Below are 18007 nucleotides of genomic sequence, written 5' to 3' on the forward strand. Positions count from 1 at the left end.
GATATGGCCTAAAATCCATATCACGGGATAATTTGAAGCATGTGCGGTAACGATATATATCGCGATATATTATTTTCTTCTGTATAACGTATTTTCCACACTTAAAATCCTTTAATTTTCTCAAAAATCGAGAGTGTGCCTTATGTATGAATTTTGGTTGTGCTTACTGACCTCGAACCAATCTGTTAAAATCTGTTAAAAAATGTTCTAATACAACTTTGGTAAGCCGCACTGCTTGATGGATTGTCAGAGCATTACGGCTGCCGTAGTGAGGAGCTTCGCGGAGTAATCTGGGTCCAAAACTCCTTCCGCTTCAAGTCCCAAAGTCAAACGAACACTGAGACTTAAAAATGGAGTTAGAAGTTAACAGGAAGTTAGCTCGCTAGTTTCCACCGAAACATGACATACCATGTTCTGACTGAGAGATTTCTGAAACTAATTAAAACGTACAGCTCTGCTACCACTTCCAATATAAATGAAGACAGAAAACTAAACAGCAGTGGCGTTTGCAGGGTTACTGAAGTTCGACTACCTGGTATATAATGTTGTGCTACGTGATTGCTAGCGACACAGCTATGTTAGCATAACATTAGCACAGTGAAGCTGGAGGATGAACGCCAATTTTTTTTCCACTCGATAAAAGTTAACGTGAGGGATTCTGGTGGTCAGGGACAAATGCAATCGCATAGCAGGATGCTATACACGGGCCAAACGTCAGTCAGGAGAACAACTGAGATTATTCATCCACAATACAAGGTTAGTTATTAATATACTGCAACAACATGGGAATAGAGCAGCTGCAAGAGAATTCAACATTAATGAATCAATGTTACGGAAGTGGAGGAAGCGCAGTTTTTGGCTTTCCCATATTTCTAAAGTGCTTCATCTCTTTGCTATGACTGTCGACTGGCATAATTTGCAGATGATAATGGTTGTAACCGCTGCGATGCTTTCGACCAAACAGGCGCAGCTTGATGACATCATCAACATGCGCTATCGCGATGGAGCGATATAGTCAAAATCTCTATCGTTGGCCAAATTTATATCGTTTCTATCGTATATCGTTTATATCGCCCACCCCTAATCAGAAGGCAGACAGAGTAACAGTAAGTTTGTCAATGGGAAACTGAAGCAGAAGTAGCTAGGAGAGACACAACTATGACGGCTAAGACAATATGGTGGTGCCCTCCTGTACCATCCAGGGCTTGATGAGGTTATTCAGAGCAGGTGGGAGGACAACTCAAGCAGAAGGATTCGGCCAATAGGTTGACCCTAGGAACCCAGAACTCCACCTAAAAAGTGAAAGATTCTCATAAGAAGTGAGAGAGGAACAGAAAAAAAATAGCATACCCAGATCATGACACCAGTTAGACTTGGAAGTAGAGCAGGGCGATATGACCAAAAATATTTATCACGATATACATTTGAAAATTTGCGATAATGATATAACTGACGATATAATTGGCACTAGAAAAATTACTTTACAACTCCACAACTTTATTAGTGCAAAAAAACCCATCAATGTATTTTCACTTAAACAAGCAGCTGTTTTTTATGTGCATTAAAGTTATATAAAATGTAACAGTGCAAATGCAAATTCCTCGCTGACAGTTTAACCAAAAGGCATTTCCAGTGGAAACTGGCCGACATATCCTCAGCATAACCATGTAAAATATCCACAAAACTTAAAAAGAGGTTATACACACACAATACGGTAACATTATGTTGAAGCACAGTACGTATCACTCCGCGAGGCTCCGCCTACGATAGCCGTGATGCTCCGACAATCCATCAAGCGGTGCGGCTTCGTAGCTCAGCAAAGTCGTACTAAAACATTTGACAGATTTTCAAGCGCCGTGTACATAAAATAGTTTCCAGGTCAGTAAACACAACCAGAATTCATACATAAGGCACATGGGATTATAAGGGGCACTGTCGAGTTTCAGAAAAATCAAAGGATCGATTTTAAGTATGCCGTATTTTCCAAACAACACAGTAATAACGACGGCCCGCTAGCATGCTCTACCAAAAATAGTGCTTTGTTGTGTATCTGACGGACAAAGGCTAAACCAGTTCCACACCACTGAAGTTGCAGCATTTTTACAAACCAGTTCTGCTTCATCCGTTTCATTTAACGATCCACTTTCGCTCTCCTGATTCTGCGTCGCCGCCATGTGCGTATGTAAACAAAGGCACTGCTCTTGTGTGTTTTACCCATATTCTATCGCGATATTTCATTTTCCTATCGTTGCCCAAAATTACACCGGTATTACCGTGAACGGTATGATATAGCCCAGCCCTACTTGGCTGGTTGTTGTATAAATGAATTGGCCTTGACAAATTCTGTATCAACGGGACAAAAAGATAAAGCAACTAATTGTTCTGTATTTTGAAGTCTTCAAACTATTTCAGATTTCTTTAAGTGGAATGAAAAACAGATATTATCCTATAGTAAAACATTGTTACTCCTTCCTCCCTGATGAGACTTTGACTTAAACTTTTACTCTTCCTTGTGATGTCAGTTGTCTGACTTATTCTGCCCATAGCAGGCAGGTCACCACTGCTCTATCACAGAGGGTTGTGTACAGGATTGACAGCCTCACAGAGGGTTTTTGTCATTTCAAACTCAAACAGGGCTTAATGATGAAGAATGACTGAAGAGCTTATTTGATTCATCTACTTGATATATTAATCAATGTAATCTTAAAACCTTTCATGTCTCTTCTTCTCCACTAGTTTCGCCTGTGGCTGCTTGGCCTGGGTTTCAGTCTTGCATATGGCAGCATGTTCACCAAGATCTGGTGGGTTCACACTGTCTTCACAAAGAAGGATGAAAAGAAGGATAAGAAGAAGGTAAATGAGACAGGGAGTTGAAACTTTACATTTGACAGCTCTTTGAATTTGAATTATGGGACTTTATGCAGTTTGTTGAAAAACTAAATACACTTGTACAATACTAAGAGCATTCCAGTGTTCTACTGTAAAGTCAAATGGGAAGCTGCCTGTTGACCACAAATCTTGGCTGTAACCGCACAATTTGCACAAGATTTACTCATTTGCGCATGGAAACATTCAGGGTAAAACTGTCAGACTCATAACACCACCTAAATTTGTTCTTAACCACCATATGTCTTTTTAGTTAATCAGATTCATTGCAAGTCCACAAGCACATGTTCCCTTCCTGCAATCGTTATATTGTCTGCATACCGTCACACCACTTCTCTAAATCTCTATATCTCTGGAAACATATTTGTCTCCAGTTTAAGCTGAGAAAGTGGAAAAGTCTGCATTGCCAAGGCAAAGAAAGCAAAGCGATTCTGACTGCAGGAATTGAAATAATAGTGTGGAAGAAGTAAGCTAGCAATGTTTCCATGGGACTAATTACCATTAACATTACCATTACCCCCCCCCCCCCCCCCCCCCCAAATAAAGGCTGAAATAACAAGTGTGTTTAATATTATATTGCTGCTCAGTTATTAAAGAGAAAATATTGTGTGTTATTTAAAAGTGTGACTTTTAAATAACACACATACTGTGACTATAGTAGAAACAGAGATTAGGGAAAGGATTCTGGGCTTGTTTTTTTTCCCATTAATAGTGTACAGACCCCTGAAATCCCAGTATGGATGTAGTTGCAGACAAAGTAAAGTTTAACTAGTTAATCTTAGAAATAGGAAGAAGAAACCCTAAACATAACTTACACATAGTAGACATAAAGAACAAGATTTATTCTTCAGTTAATTTAAAATATATATATTAATACCATCCTTTTCTTGACCTTTTCATAAAATGAAACTTTATTTTCTAATGAAAATGTCACAATGGACCGAACAGACTCAGGCGCAGACACAGCTCTGAAAACAAGAGTTCACGAGTTTATTTACAATTTTCACCAAGGTTCAGAATATATACAAGGTGTGGGATGGGATGGAGGGTCCAAGGCTCCGAGGGATGAGGGAAAGGAAATCCACACATCTCCTTCAGCAATCTCATGTCCACACTTCCTCCGCTCACACACACTCCTCTTCTGCCACTCACACTTTCGCCTCTTACGCTCCAGCTCACACTGCCGCACTCAGGGATCTAGGAACAAGGTTCACAAACTGGTCCTGGTCCGTTTTCTATATACAGAAACGAGTATTAATACAAGCCACAAATACACAGCGACCAAAAATTAGATTAAGATGGGGCTGCACAAACTCAGGTTGTTCAACAGCTCTGCTATGAGACGCTCACGGCCTCAAATAGTGGCCAAGGAGACAGGATTAATAAGCAGCAGGAAGTGGCAATCAGAGCAGGTGTGTGGGCCAAAGGCGGGAGCCCAATAATGAGCTCCGCCCAGGCAGGCAGGAGACAGCGAGGAGAAGAGAAACCAATAAGCATGACCTGCCAAATGCATCCATGATTCTGTTTGTTTGTTTTTGTTTTGTTTTTTGTTGTTTTTAAAATGGTCTGTCTCATAGCATCACATTTATATGAGAGAAAATCGCATCCAAGACTAAGGTTAGGTTGAGCAATCTTGGTTTATTCAAAAAACAGTTAATTTGGTTATAGGACACGAATTCTGGGACAGACACTTACTACCACAATCCGTTTCCATTGAACGGATTTAGGGATGGTTTAATGGAGTGGTGCATTCAATTTCCTGGAGAGTTAATCTGAGAAGTTAGCTGCACTATGCTCTACACTGGAAGGCCGCTGGCAATTGCCGTCTAATAAACAAACATGCTTGTATTAGATTCTGTAGAAATACATGGAAATGTGAGAGTCTATTTTAAGTTAATAGAAAGTGTAAATAATATTTCAAGTAGTGGCAGCTCAACAGCTCTAAATGTAAAACAAAGAAAAAGAGTATCATCAGTATGGTCCCTTTGTCTCTTCCCCTGCCATGACTAAGTGCTTAGAGGGTAGATTGAATTGGCCTCAGTTAATGATGGATTATTGTTTTCACATCCAGTTTGGTCTAGTCTACTTATGGCTTCATAAATCCCTCTCTCACAAAATCAAAAAGAGAGGATTTATGTGTTTTTCTGATCCCTCATCATCCTGCTTTAGTGATCACCACTACTCTCTTTCCCAGCAGCACCTGGAACCATGGAAACTCTATGCGACTGTTGGCGTTCTGCTTGGCATCGACATCCTGTCCCTCATGATCTGGCAGATTGTTGATCCTTTGCACATCACAGTGGAGGTATGAGCATTTTCATTTTTGGTTTAGTTGTAACAGTTTTTTGTGAGTACCCATGTAGATAACTTTGCTTTAGTTGTAAACATTTGTTTTCTTTGTTTTCATAAGACTCGTACGTCTTTTCTTTCCTTGCAAATTTGTTTTATACAACATAGTGCTACCTTGATTGAGACCAATGGTAATGTTTCAAATTGTCATGCACTAAAAAGGGAGCCATGTAAATCTTGCGAGACAAACATTCATTAACTAAAACAAACATTCATTTCCAGTCAAACATTTAGGCTTTTAGAACATTACACAATCCTAGGCTGTTGAATTTGTAGCTGGTGAGGTTCTTGACCTGTGTGTTTATTGTGTTTACCTGTTTTTCTTTTTCTTGTGTTTTTATTGGAGCAGAAATTTACCAGAGAAGCTCCCAAGGGGGATCTTGATGTTTTGATCCAGCCCTTACTGGAGCACTGCAACTCAGAAAAGATGAACACCTGGCTTGGTGAGCAGAACACTAGCTCAACGTGCCTTCACTATTTCTCTCAAATTTTCTTTTTATCAAAATTGTTGCTTGCACTTGCAGTGCATTTCAACCAAGTTAAAAGACAGTCAGAACTGCAGTCCTTATAGTAAAACTGACCCATATACTGGATCTGTTTCATATATTACCTATTCCAAAACAGCAAATACAAGCTGAATTGCTCCTCACTGCTATTATCGAATTAATCTGCAGGTGTGGTATATGGTTATAAAGGCTTACTACTGCTGCTTGGCATCTTCCTCGCCTATGAGACCAAGTCCATCTCTACAGAGAAAATCAATGATCATCGTGCTGTGGGCATGGCCATCTATAATGTTGCCGTAAGTTTAAAGTGGTGTGTGTGTGTGTGTGTGTGTGTGTGTGTGTGTGTGTGTGTGTGTGTGTGTGTGTGTGTGTGTGTGTGGCAACTCCCTGGAGGTGGTTTTTGCTGGCAATATCTTTTCAGAGGGCAAAAATAGTTACTACACAGCACTTAGCTACACTAACTGCTTGCTAGCATTCAAAACCCCTCACGGTGTGGTTTATTTTTTATTTTTACAGGCCCCATGTCCTACGGCTCATTAATCTGATTAGTTGAAGTTAGCCTACAATCAAAGACAGATGTTTAAGCAATCACCTGCAAGCACAAAATAAAACTAATCTTCCCAAAGTCCCACGCAGCTTAGCTAAAGTTGGCCTTTAGTGAAGAAAGGCCAAAGTAAGAGCTATCTAAAGAAATATGAGGAAGACAACCTGATAAAAGGAAAAGGTCAAAATATAGCAAGTTACCTCCCTATCAATCTTCTCTTGTAGTCATATTGTTTTGTCACTACAACTTAATTGACAATACAAATCACTAATTTCTGGAGCCATCTTTAGAACTTCATATAGACTGAAAAATAGGGATGGGTATTGAAAAGACCCTTATGAAAAGAACATCGAGGGAACAGTTTACCCTGCCCGGGATAGGGTTACCGGGGCCCCGCCCTGGAGCCAGGCCCGGGGAGGGTGCCCGAGGGCGAGCGTCTGGTGGCCGGGCCTTAGTCCATGGGGCCCGGCCGGGAACAGCCCGAAGAGGAGACATGGGCCCATCCTCCCGCAGGCCCACCACCCGCAGGAGGCGCCATAGGGGTTGGGTGCATTGCGTGCCAGGTGGCGGCCAGGAGCCTCGGAGGCCCTGGCGGACGACCCCCAGCTGCCAAGACTGGCAAGAGGGACATGGAATGTCACCTCTCTGGTGGGGAAGGAGCCTGAGTTAGTGCGTGAGGTTGAGAGGTACCGGCTAGATATAGCCGGGCTCACCTCTACGCATGGCTTGGGCTCTGGAATCAGTCTCCTGGAGAGGGGCTGGACTCTGTCTCAGTCTGGAGTTGCCCCTGGTGAGAGGCGGCGGGCTGGGGTGGGTATTCTAATATCTCCTCGGCTTGCTACCGGTACGTTGGGGTTTTTCCCGGTGGACGAGAGGGTTTGTTCCCTGCGCCTTAGGGTCGGGGAACGGGTCCTGACTGTCATCTGCGCTTATGCGCCAAGTGGCAGTTCGGAGTACCCAGCCTTCTTAGAGTCCCTGGGGGGGGTGCTGGAAGGTGCCCCACCTGGAGACTCTGTTGTCCTGCTGGGAGACTTCAATGGTCACGTGGGTAACAACCGCGAGACCTGGAGGGGCGTGATTGGGAGGAACGGCCTCCCTGATCTGAACTCGAGCGGTGCTTTGTTATTGGACTTCTGTGCTAATCACAGTTTGGCCATAACGAACACCTTGTTCAAACATAAGAGTGTCCATAAGTGCACGTGGCACCAGGACGCTCTAGGCCGTAGGTCGATGATCGATTTTTTAATCATATCAGACCTGATACGATTGCAGACCTGCGATCATATGTTCTGGACACTCGGGTAAAGAGAGGGGCTGAGCTGTCAACTGATCACCACCTGGTGGTGAGTTGGATCAGGTGGCGGGGGAGGACGCTCGACAGACCCGGTGCACCTAAACGCGTAGTGAGGGTGTGCTGGGAACGTCTAGCAGAGGCCCCAGTCCGCGAGATCTTCAACGCATACCTCCGGCAGAGCTTCAGCAGCATTCCGAGGGAGACTGGGGACATTGAGTCCGAATGGACCATGTTCAGCGTCTCCATTGCCGAAGCTGCTGCATTGAGCTGCGGCCGCAAGGTGGTTGGTGCCTGCCGTGGTGGTAATCCCCGAACCAAATGGTGGACACCAGAGGTGAAGGGAGCCACCAGGCTGAAGAAGGAGTCCTATCGGGCTTGGTTAGCCTGTGGGACTCCGGAGCCAGCCGACAGGTATCGACAGGCCAAGCGGAATGCAGCTCGGGCAGTGGCTGAAGCAAAAACTCGGGTGTGGGAGGAGTTCGGAGAGGCCATGGAAAAAGACTTTCGCACTGCCTCGAAGAGATTCTGGCAAACCGTCAGGCGTCTCAGGGAGGGGAAAGCGGTGCTCTACCTGCACTGTGTATAGTGCTGGTGGAGCGCTGCTGACGTCGACTGAGAAAATTGTCAGGCAGTGGAAGGAATACTTCGAGGACCTCCTTAATCCCACTGACACGTCTTCCGAGGAGGAAGCAGAGTCTGGGGATGAGGGGAATGACCTGCCAATTTCTGGGGGCGAGGTCACTGAGGCAGTTAAACAACTCCTTGGTGGCAGAGCCCCTGGTGTTGATGAGGTCCGCCCCGAGTTCCTGAAGGCTCTGGACGTTGTAGGGCTGTCCTGGTTGACACGCCTCTGCAATGTTGCGTGGAGATCAGGGGCAGTACCTGTGGACTGGCAGACCGGGGTGGTGGTCCCCATCTTTAAGAAGGGGGACCGGAGGGTGTGTTCCAACTACAGGGGGATCACACTCCTCAGCCTCCCTGGGAAAGTCTATGCCAGGGTGCTGGAAAGGAGAGTTCGTCCGCTAGTCGAACCTCGGATACAGGAGGAACAATGCGGTTTTCGTCCTGGTCGCGGAACACTGGACCAGCTCTTTATCCTCTCGAGGATACTTGAGGGTGCATGGGAGTTTGCCCAACCAGTCTACATGTGTTTTGTGGACTTGGAGACAGCATTCGACCGTGTCCCTCGGGGTGTCCTGTGGGAGGTGTTGCGGGAGTATCGGGTGTCTGGCCCATTGCTACGGGCCATTCGATCCCTATACAACCGTTTCAAGAGCTTGGTTCGCATTGCCGGCAATAAGTCGGACTCGTTTCCGGTGGGTGATGGGCTCCGCCAGGGCTGCCCTTTGTCATTGATTCTGTTCATAATTTTTATGGACAGGATTTCTAGGTGCAGCCAAGTGGTGGAGGGCTTTCGCTTTGGTGGCCTCAGAATCTCATCTCTGATTTTTGCGGATGATGTTGTTCTGTTGGCTTCATCGGGTGAGGGCCTCCAGCTCACACTGGAACGGTTCGCAGCCGAGTGTGCAGCAGCGGGAATGAGGATCAGCACCTCCAAATCTGAGGCCATGGTTCTCAGCCGGAAAAGGGTGGAGTGCCCACTCCGGGTCGGGGATGAGTTCCTGTCCCAAGTCGAGGGGTTCAAGTATCTCGGGGTCTTGTTCGCGAGTGATGGGAGAAGGGAGCCAGAGATCGACAGACGGATTAGGGCTGCAGATGCAGTAATGGAGACGCTGCACCGATCCGTCGTGGTGAAGAGGGAGCTGAGTGTAAAAGCGAAGCTCTCAATTTACCGGTCGATCTACGTCCCTACCCTCACCTATGGCCACGAGCTGTGGGTAGTGACCGAAAGAACGAGATCGCGGATACAAGCAGCAGAAATGAGCTTCCTCCGAAGGGTGGCTGGCCTCTCCCTTAGAGATAGGGTGAGAAGTTCGGCCATCCGGGAGGGGCTCAGAGTAGAGCAGCTGCTGCTCCACATCGAAAGGAGCCAGCTGAGGTGGTTCGGGCATCTGACAAGGATGCCCCCTGGGCGCCTCCTGGGTGAGGTGTTCCAGGCATGTCCCACCGGGAGGAGGCCCCGGGGCAGACCCAGGACACGCTGGAGAGATTATATCTCTCGGCTGGCCTGGGAACGCCTTGGTGTTCCCCCGGATAAGCTGGAGGAGGTGGCTGGGGAGAGGGAGGTCTGGGCCTCTTTGCTTAGGCTGCTGCCCCCGCGACCCGGCCTCGGATAAAGCGGATGAAGATGGATGGATGGATGGATGGGTATCGAAAACCAGTTCTTGTTGAAAACCGGTTCACACTGTTTCAATTCCTTGGAATTGTTTGCCATTTTTGCAAACGCTTCCCTTATCGATTCCAGTCGCCCCGAATGACGTCACCACGTTGCGGAGCGTCATTTACCTGGCAGGAAACACGGCGGCTCAAACGCTCAAAAGTTTGATTATACTTTACGAGAACGGATGACAACGGGGAAACTTGCAATACTTGCAAAGTAGATATTTCATTTAAGGGAGGAAACACTACGAATATGCAAAAGCATTTGGTCACAAAACACGCGATAACCTCAAATGAATGTTGTGTTTTTAATTCCGCTCCGGACTCGTGGATCTCAACCCAGCAGCAGCGGTAACGTTTGCACGTCCTCTCCCGTTAATGCAGCAGGTAAATAATCAACTAACAGTGCATATTATGTTAGCGTGATCTGCCTTATTACAAACCTGCCATTACTGTGCGTTTAGGCGACCATGATGAGAGAGACAGAGTCTGGCTCAGATGCTGGCAGTTCTCGCTGCAGTCTACCGGTAGCGTCTCCTTTCAGGCCAGGATAGACGAATGTCACCAAGCAGTGACTAAGTTTGTGGTAAAAGGCTTGAACCCATTTGCCACAGCAGATGCCCCTGAGTTTAGATAAGTGAATGTGTTTAATTGTAGGCAGGGACATTACTGGATATTCTTGTGTAATTGCTACTGAATAATTTATGTTATACTTTGTTATTGCTACAGAAGAATATTTATTTTATTATTTTACATCTACAATTTTTTTTCCTGGGGACCCTCATTGAAGAGCCATAGGCTGGATCTCACTGTTAGGTTTGTAAGGCCATGTTACTCTTAAATTTCTATCTTGTTCAAAGAGAAGATATAAAACAAAGTTCTAAGCTAATCGACCTTAGTGATCTCCTTTTTTAAAAAGAATCGATAAAGAATCGAATTGTTAAACAGAATAGAAAATGGAATCGGAAACGTGAAAATCTTATCAATACCCATCCCTACTGAAAAAGGCTGCTGATCCTTAATTATGTCAATAATCTGAACATTTATGAACCAAAAAAAAAGAAAAGTTTCACATTTATTTGTATTTTCTGCTCTTGGCAGTAGAATCGCAGATCCTGTGTACTTTGTACTTTGTATGCTGAATCAGCATTCCAGCTCACATATGCTGTACAATATTCATTCATTACTACTGAGTCATTTTTTTAATTTTAATGTTACAGCTGGAAGTATTTTTAATGAGTTTATATATACACTACTGAGTTAATCAATAACATTGTAGCATAACTTTGCATATCTACTGTTAATTGAAATCCTCAAAGACCGCTAAGGCTGGAAGTGCGAGGCTTGTGAAATGGGACGGTCTAGCCTCCGTCGCGTTGCCCAGGTTGCCTAGCAACCATGACACCAACCGCTGGAAATGTTTCATACAGCATTGTTTGACAGAAATGAAAGAGAAAATCTTTTGTTTGTTTTCACATGAGCTTTGTGTGATTTGATAAGTATCGGAGGCTGAGACCACGGGACTGTAAAACATGATTGTTGGGCTTCATTTCCTTACTGAACAGTCATTTTAAGATTAGTTAGTAAATAAAAATTAGCTAATGTTGTTCATGACACGTCGTGGTGAAGAGGGAGCTGAGTGTAAAAGCGAAGCTCTCAATTTACCGGTCGATCTACGTCCCTACCCTCACCTATGGCCACGAGCTGTGGGTAGTGACCGAAAGAACGAGATCGCGGATACAAGCGGCAGAAATGAGCTTCCTCCGAAGGGTGGCTGGCCTCTCCCTTAGAGATAGGGTGAGAAGTTCGGCCATCCGGGAGGGGCTCAGAGTAGAGCAGCTGCTGCTCCACATCGAAAGGAGCCAGCTGAGGTGGTTCGGGCATCTGACAAGGATGCCCCCTGGGCGCCTCCTGGGTGAGGTGTTCCAGGCATGTCCCACCGGGAGGAGGCCCCGGGGCAGACCCAGGACACGCTGGAGAGATTATATCTCTCGGCTGGCCTGGGAACGCCTTGGTATTCCCCCGGATAAGCTGGAGGAGGTGGCTGGGGAGAGGGAGGTCTGGGCCTCTTTGCTTAGGCTGCTGCCCCCGCGACCCGGCCCCGGACAAAGCGGATGAAGATGGATGGATGGATGGATGGATGTTCATGACACTAAAGTCATGGTAAAAGGCCTGTATTTGTTTGGAGCTTTACTTAGTCCCTAAGGACCCTAAAGTGCTTTACACTACATTCAGTCATCCACCCATTCACACACACATTCACACACTGGTGATGGCAAGCTACATTGTAATGTAAATGTAAATATAAAATGGCCAATATTAAAGTTAGTATCATATTAATCATGGTCATTTATTACAGCAGTGAACTTGAACTCTGTGTCAAATACTGAGCTTCAGTAAACATTCAAGTTGCAGTTATTTATATTTCCTATCACTTTATATCTTCACTCAAAGACAAGTATCTTTGACAGTGTACAAATAGATATATTATATATAAGAGACAAATATTGTTAATTTATTATGTTGGCATTACTAAATTTTGCTCAGTGCTTTTGTAAAAAGGAAATGTACGAGCTGTGATAACACTGAGTACACTGATATATTAAATATTCTTTTATTGGGTGAGAAAATCAGACCATGTCATAACTGCTTTAAGTCATACAGAATAGATATCAGAGCCTTAAACAGGCTGACTTCTGCTAAACAGTGTTGGTCAAGTTACTTGAAAAAAGTAATCAGTAACTAATTACTGATTACTTCCCCAAAAGAGTAATCCCGTTACTTTACTGATTACTTATTTTCAAAAGTAATTAATTACTTAGTTACTTAGTTACTTTTTAAAAACACGATTTAAAACCCGAATAGGTGATAAAGCGATAGATCTGTCAGCCCAATTCTACTTTTTCTGCATAATCCATCATACAAAATGTAATCAAATGGAAAAGTCTCTTTTTAAAACTTGTTTTATACTTTTAATATTTTCACTTTATGCATCAAGCAAAAATTAAATTATATGCAACATTCTCTGACTGGAAGAAATTTGTTTAAACCTATTTTCTGCACATTCCAGCACATAAAATAAAATATTTTTTTTTGTGTTTATACTCACTCTTTCAAATAGATGCAAGTAAAACACAGCAGAAAATAAATAAAATCAAACACTAGCGGTCCTTTTGCTCTATTTTCACCTGTAAAGCAGGAGTTGGGTAGGCGGAGGTTTACCATGGTACAGGTGTGCCACAGCGGTCAGTTGAAGAATCCGCGAGTTTCTCTGTGAATTTCCCATTATGTCGTAGCGCACTCGGTGTTTGCTTGGAAGTTTAGGGTTTTTTTCGCTGTAAAAAGAAGTTTTCTTCCCACGAACAGCGGACGCTAATGTTTTTGTCACTTTTTATGGAATCAAACTTAAATTAAGGTCAGTGCTTCCACGCTTTAAACGCTGCACGCTCATACTCTCTCACGCACTCGATATATGATCCATTGTTGATCTGCACACAGCTGTTGTCACGAACATCGCACTTGCTTACGTCACTGTCATGAGACACTCTCGCAAAAAAATCACGGTTTTAGTAACGCAGTAATGCAGCGTTCCTATGGGAAAGTAACGGTAATCTAATTACCATTTTTGCAATAGTGATCCCTTACTTTACTCGTTACTTGAAAAAAGTAATCGGATTACAGTAACACGTTACTGCCCATCTCTGCTGCTAAATGGGTCAAACTGGGCAGAAAGTATACAAACACATAACATCCTTATAGAACATGATGTAACACTATAGATGAACTTACCTCAGAATATATAAAGCAAATAAACAATTACAGCAATATGTTGCAACAAACACAGCAGTACTACTAATCCAAAATACTCAAAGCTTCATAGAACAGAAACAAACATTTATTTTTAGGTCCATTCTGCTGCTGATACATACTTTAGGTTTCTGAATATTAAACTTGTTTCTGCCTTTCATAGTGTGTAACTTGAAGGCCCTGAGTACTTTCTTCCACACTGAAAACACTGGAATGATAAAATTATTTGAACATTGCCTAATAAGACTGATTCAGCACAGACAATTAGTTATTTTAAACTTTTCTAGCAGTCCTTCACAAACAGGGAACAGTCTGTCTATTCTCTCCATCTTTCCAGCTGCTGCTGGCTCTTCCTCCTCCTCTGCCTCACACACTGCTGAGTTTGTCCTGGTGGATCATCAGGGGTGCAAAGCCTCACAGATGATGTGCAGCAGTGGGTCCCTCATTCTGTCCTCACTCTGGACACTTGCAGTTGTCACACATGGAAATCAAATGTGTGATAAGCTGCAGGATTCAAACACAAGTGTAACTTATAAATACATGTTCATACTTTTATTACACAATCAGAGAGAAAGAAAAAGAGAGAGAGTGAAGGACAGACAGACAGGTGACAGTCTCAGGTGTACACACTGCTACAAAATAGCACAAGAGAAGGCATTTGAGGGCTGCATTTCGGCAGCCTTTGAATTGGGACAGCCTTCGTCGCATCGCTGTGACGTAATCGGCCTTAAAAGGCAGCCTTTAAGGCTGCAGACCCTGAATTGGGATACAGCCATTATCTCTCCAGCGTGTCCTGGGTCTGCCCCGGGGCCTCCTCCCGGTGGGACATGCCCGGAAAACCTCACCCAGGAGGCATCCTTGTCAGATGCCCGAACCACCTCAGCTGGCTCCTTTCGATGTGGAGGAGCAGCGGTTCTACTCTGAGCCCCTCCCGGATGGCTCACCCTATCTCTAAGGGAGAGGCCAGCCACCCTTCGGAGGAAGCTCATTTCCACCACCGTGATCTCGTTCTTTCGGTCACTACCCACAGCTCGTGGCCATAGGTGAGGGTAGGGACGTAGATCGACCGGTAAATTGAGAGCTTCGCTTTTACGCACAGCTCTCTCTTGACCACGACGGACCGGTGCAGCATCCACATCACCGCAGCCGCAGCACCAATCCATCTGTCGATCTCTGGCTCCCTTCTCCCATCACTCGCAAACAAGAACCTGAGATGCTTGAACTCCTCCACTTAGGGCAGGAACTCATCCCCGACCCGGAGTGGGCACTCCACCCTTTTCCGGCTGAGAACCATGGCCTCAGATTTGGAGGTGCTGATTCCCGCTGCTTCACACTCGGCTGCGAACCTTTCCAGTGCGAGCTGGAGGCCCTCACCCAATGAAGCCAACAGAACAACATAATCTGCGAAAAGCAGAGATGAAATTCTGAGGCAACCTAAGTGAAAGCCCTCCACCACTTGGCTGCACCTAGAAATATTGTCCATAAAAATTATGAACAGAATCAATGACAAAGGGCAGCCCTGGCGGAGCCCATCACCCACCGGGAACGAGTTCGACTTATTGCCGGCAATGCGAACCAAGCTCTTGAAACGGTTGTATAGGGATCGAATGGCCCACAGCAATGGGCCAGACATCCCATTCTCCCGTAGCACCTCCCACAGGACACCCCGAGGGACACGGTCGAATGCCTTCTCCAAGTCCACAAAACACATGTAGACTGGTTGGGCAAACTCCCATGCACCCTCAAGTATCCTCGAGAGGATAAAGAGCTAGTCCAGTGTTCCGCGACCAGGACGAAAACCGCATTGTTCCTCCTGTATCTGAGGTTCGACTAGCGGACAAACTCTCCTTTCCAGCACCCTGGCATAGACTTTCCGAGGGAGGCTGAGGAGTGTGATCCCCCTGTAGTTGGAACACACCCTCCTTAAAAAGGAGGGTGTGTTCCCTGTGGTCCCTGGTGGTCCCCTTCTTAAAAATGGGGACCACCACCCCGGTCTGCCATTCCAGGGTTACTGCCCCTGATCTCCACGCAACATTGTAGAGGCATGTCAGCCAGGACAGCCCTACAACGTCCAGAGCCTTCAGGAACTCGGGGCGGACCTCATCCACACCAGGGGCTCTGCCACCAAGGAGTTGTTTAACTGCCTCAGTGACTTCGCTCCTGGAAATTGGTGGGTCATTCCCCTCATCCCCAGACTCTGCTTCCTCCTCGGAAGACGTGTCAGTGGGATTAAGGAGGTCCTCGAAGTATTCCTTCCACCACCCGACAATTTTCTCAGTTGAAGTCAGCAGCGCTCCACCAGCACTATACACAGTGCAGCAGAATACCGCTTTTCCCTCCTGCGACGCCTGACGGTTTGCCAGAATCTCTTCGAGGCAGTCCGAAAGTCTTTTTCCATGGCCTCTCCGAACTCCCCCCACACCCGAGTTTTTGCTTCAGCCACTGCCTGAAGGTGCACCAGGTCTGTCCAGCGTCCTCCCCCGCCACCTGATCCAACTCACCACCAGGTGGTGATCAGTTGACAGCTCATCCCCTCTCTTTACCCGAGTGTCCAGAACATATGGTCGCAGGTCTGGTGATACGATTACAAAATCGATCATCAAAGTGTGGCCTAGAGCATCCTCGTGCCACGTGCACTTATGGACACTCTTATGTTCGAACAAGGTGTTTGTTATGGCCAAACTGTGATTTGCACAGAAGTCCAATAACAAAACACTGCTCGGGTTTCAGATCAGGGAGTCCGTTCCTCCCATTCACGCCCCTCCAGGTCTCGCAGTGTAGTTTTTCACTGTCGTCAATCGTCGTTTGCAATATAGTTTTTTCTCTTTTGTGTTCTGACTTTGCTTCTGCTGCTTCAATTTATGATCGGGTTACACTGTTAAACATCAAAGATTCAATGGAGAGCTACTGTGGCAGCTGGAAGAGCTACAGGAAAACTTTTTTCTCCTCCTTTGGTGTGTTCCCCACCTGAGTGCATGCTACTCTCCGTTTTGCTCATGACAGAGTCGCAACCCTGCCCAGAAGGTCCACAGGTGTGCACAGGTGTTTAATTCAAGTGCCGCTGCATTCAGCTGTTGATTTCGCAGATAAACCATCATCTGTTCGGTTCGCCCTGCTTAATGTTCGCTCCACAATGAACAAAATATTTATTCTAAATGATCTCTTTATTAAATTTTATTAGATTTTATGTGTCTGAGTGAGATGTGGCAGAACCGTAAGGATTATGTTTACTTGAATGAAATCTGCCCGGCTGGCTGCTCTGTCATTGGAACTCCGCGTCTTTTGGGACATGGTGGAGGACTTGCTGCTGTTTACCAGGACAGACTCACATACAGACTGATGACCTCGGACTCTTTTTCTTCATTTGAATCACAGATGATGAAGGTCGGTTCTCTGAAAACCTTTCATTGTATTTTAATCTATCAACCTCCTGGACCTGCCAGGGTCTTTCTAACTGAATTTAACGACCTTCCATCATTAAATTGGAGAAAGTTATAATACTGGGAGATTTAAACTTTCATATTGATGATGCATCCTGTAACACTGCTGCAGAGCTCATCGCTATCACTGAGTCTTTTAACTTTAAGCAGCAGTGTGAGTGTTTCTGCCCCCACTCAAACAAAGGGCCACAGAGTGGATCTTGTTTTCTCCCTGGGTTTAACTATACATGACGTATGTGTGGAGGATGTCCATGTGAGTGACCATAGCTGCATATTTTTTTAATTTGTCATTTTACTTTGATCCTTAACCTCCTAAGATGATGATCCAAAGGCAGATTATAAACCAGGATGCTGCTAGGTTCTCTGTCATGTTTGACCCTCGCATGGCTCATAATGATGTTGATTCACTTATTTTCTCATTTGTTAAAAGAGAAAACAAAGTATTGTCCATTCTTCAAATTTCTGTCCCTGGATAAATGAAAATATTCACAATTTTAGAAAATATTGTCGCAAATTAGAATGTTTATAGAAGGCTCGAGGTTCTTAGGGTACATCTCAAGGAATCAATTTTCTCACTTAAAGAAATGATAAAAATGCCAGAACTGAATATTTTGCTAATCTAATAGCTTCAAAAAAGAAAAATCCCAAAGTGTTGTTTAATACTAGGGATGGGTACCGGTATCCGGTGCGGTTCTGACATAAACGGTAGTAAGCAGACCGAAAAGCAGCGCACATTTCGGTGCTTTATTTCGGTGCTTTTTTTTCTTGAGATGTCATACACTTTGGATTCTAGCCAATCATTTTACCTTTCCAAGGAGAGTAGGCAGGCCCAGGTACGTACGTTCTTTTAGAGCAGAGCTACAGATTAAAAACGCCCAAGGCGAAGTGGTCAAAAGTCTGG

The 18007-nt window shown here is 45.0% G+C and overlaps 1 protein-coding gene across 2 annotated transcripts in view; it reads left to right on the forward strand.

Annotated features, from left to right (window-relative positions):
• gabbr1b (gamma-aminobutyric acid (GABA) B receptor, 1b) overlaps nucleotides 1-18007 on the forward strand; it is a 121112-nt gene that overhangs the window by 77019 nt on the left and 26086 nt on the right. The window contains exons 12-15 of one of the 2 annotated variants that reach the window (XM_085261961.1): nucleotides 2737-2853; nucleotides 5081-5191; nucleotides 5585-5678; nucleotides 5910-6037. In XM_085261961.1, the coding sequence (XP_085118087.1) occupies nucleotides 2737-2853; nucleotides 5081-5191; nucleotides 5585-5678; nucleotides 5910-6037 (450 nt within the window). The remainder of the gene's footprint in view (nucleotides 1-2736; nucleotides 2854-5080; nucleotides 5192-5584; nucleotides 5679-5909; nucleotides 6038-18007) is intronic. The other variant, XM_085261962.1, reaches the window with a different exon arrangement.

Source organism: Mchenga conophoros, linkage group LG22 (genome assembly GCF_057382185.1).
Source record: "Mchenga conophoros isolate Kocher_MC1m ecotype Shallow Benthic linkage group LG22, M_conophoros_male_GT1.1, whole genome shotgun sequence".
Classification (NCBI taxonomy): Eukaryota; Metazoa; Chordata; class Actinopteri; order Cichliformes; family Cichlidae; genus Mchenga; species Mchenga conophoros.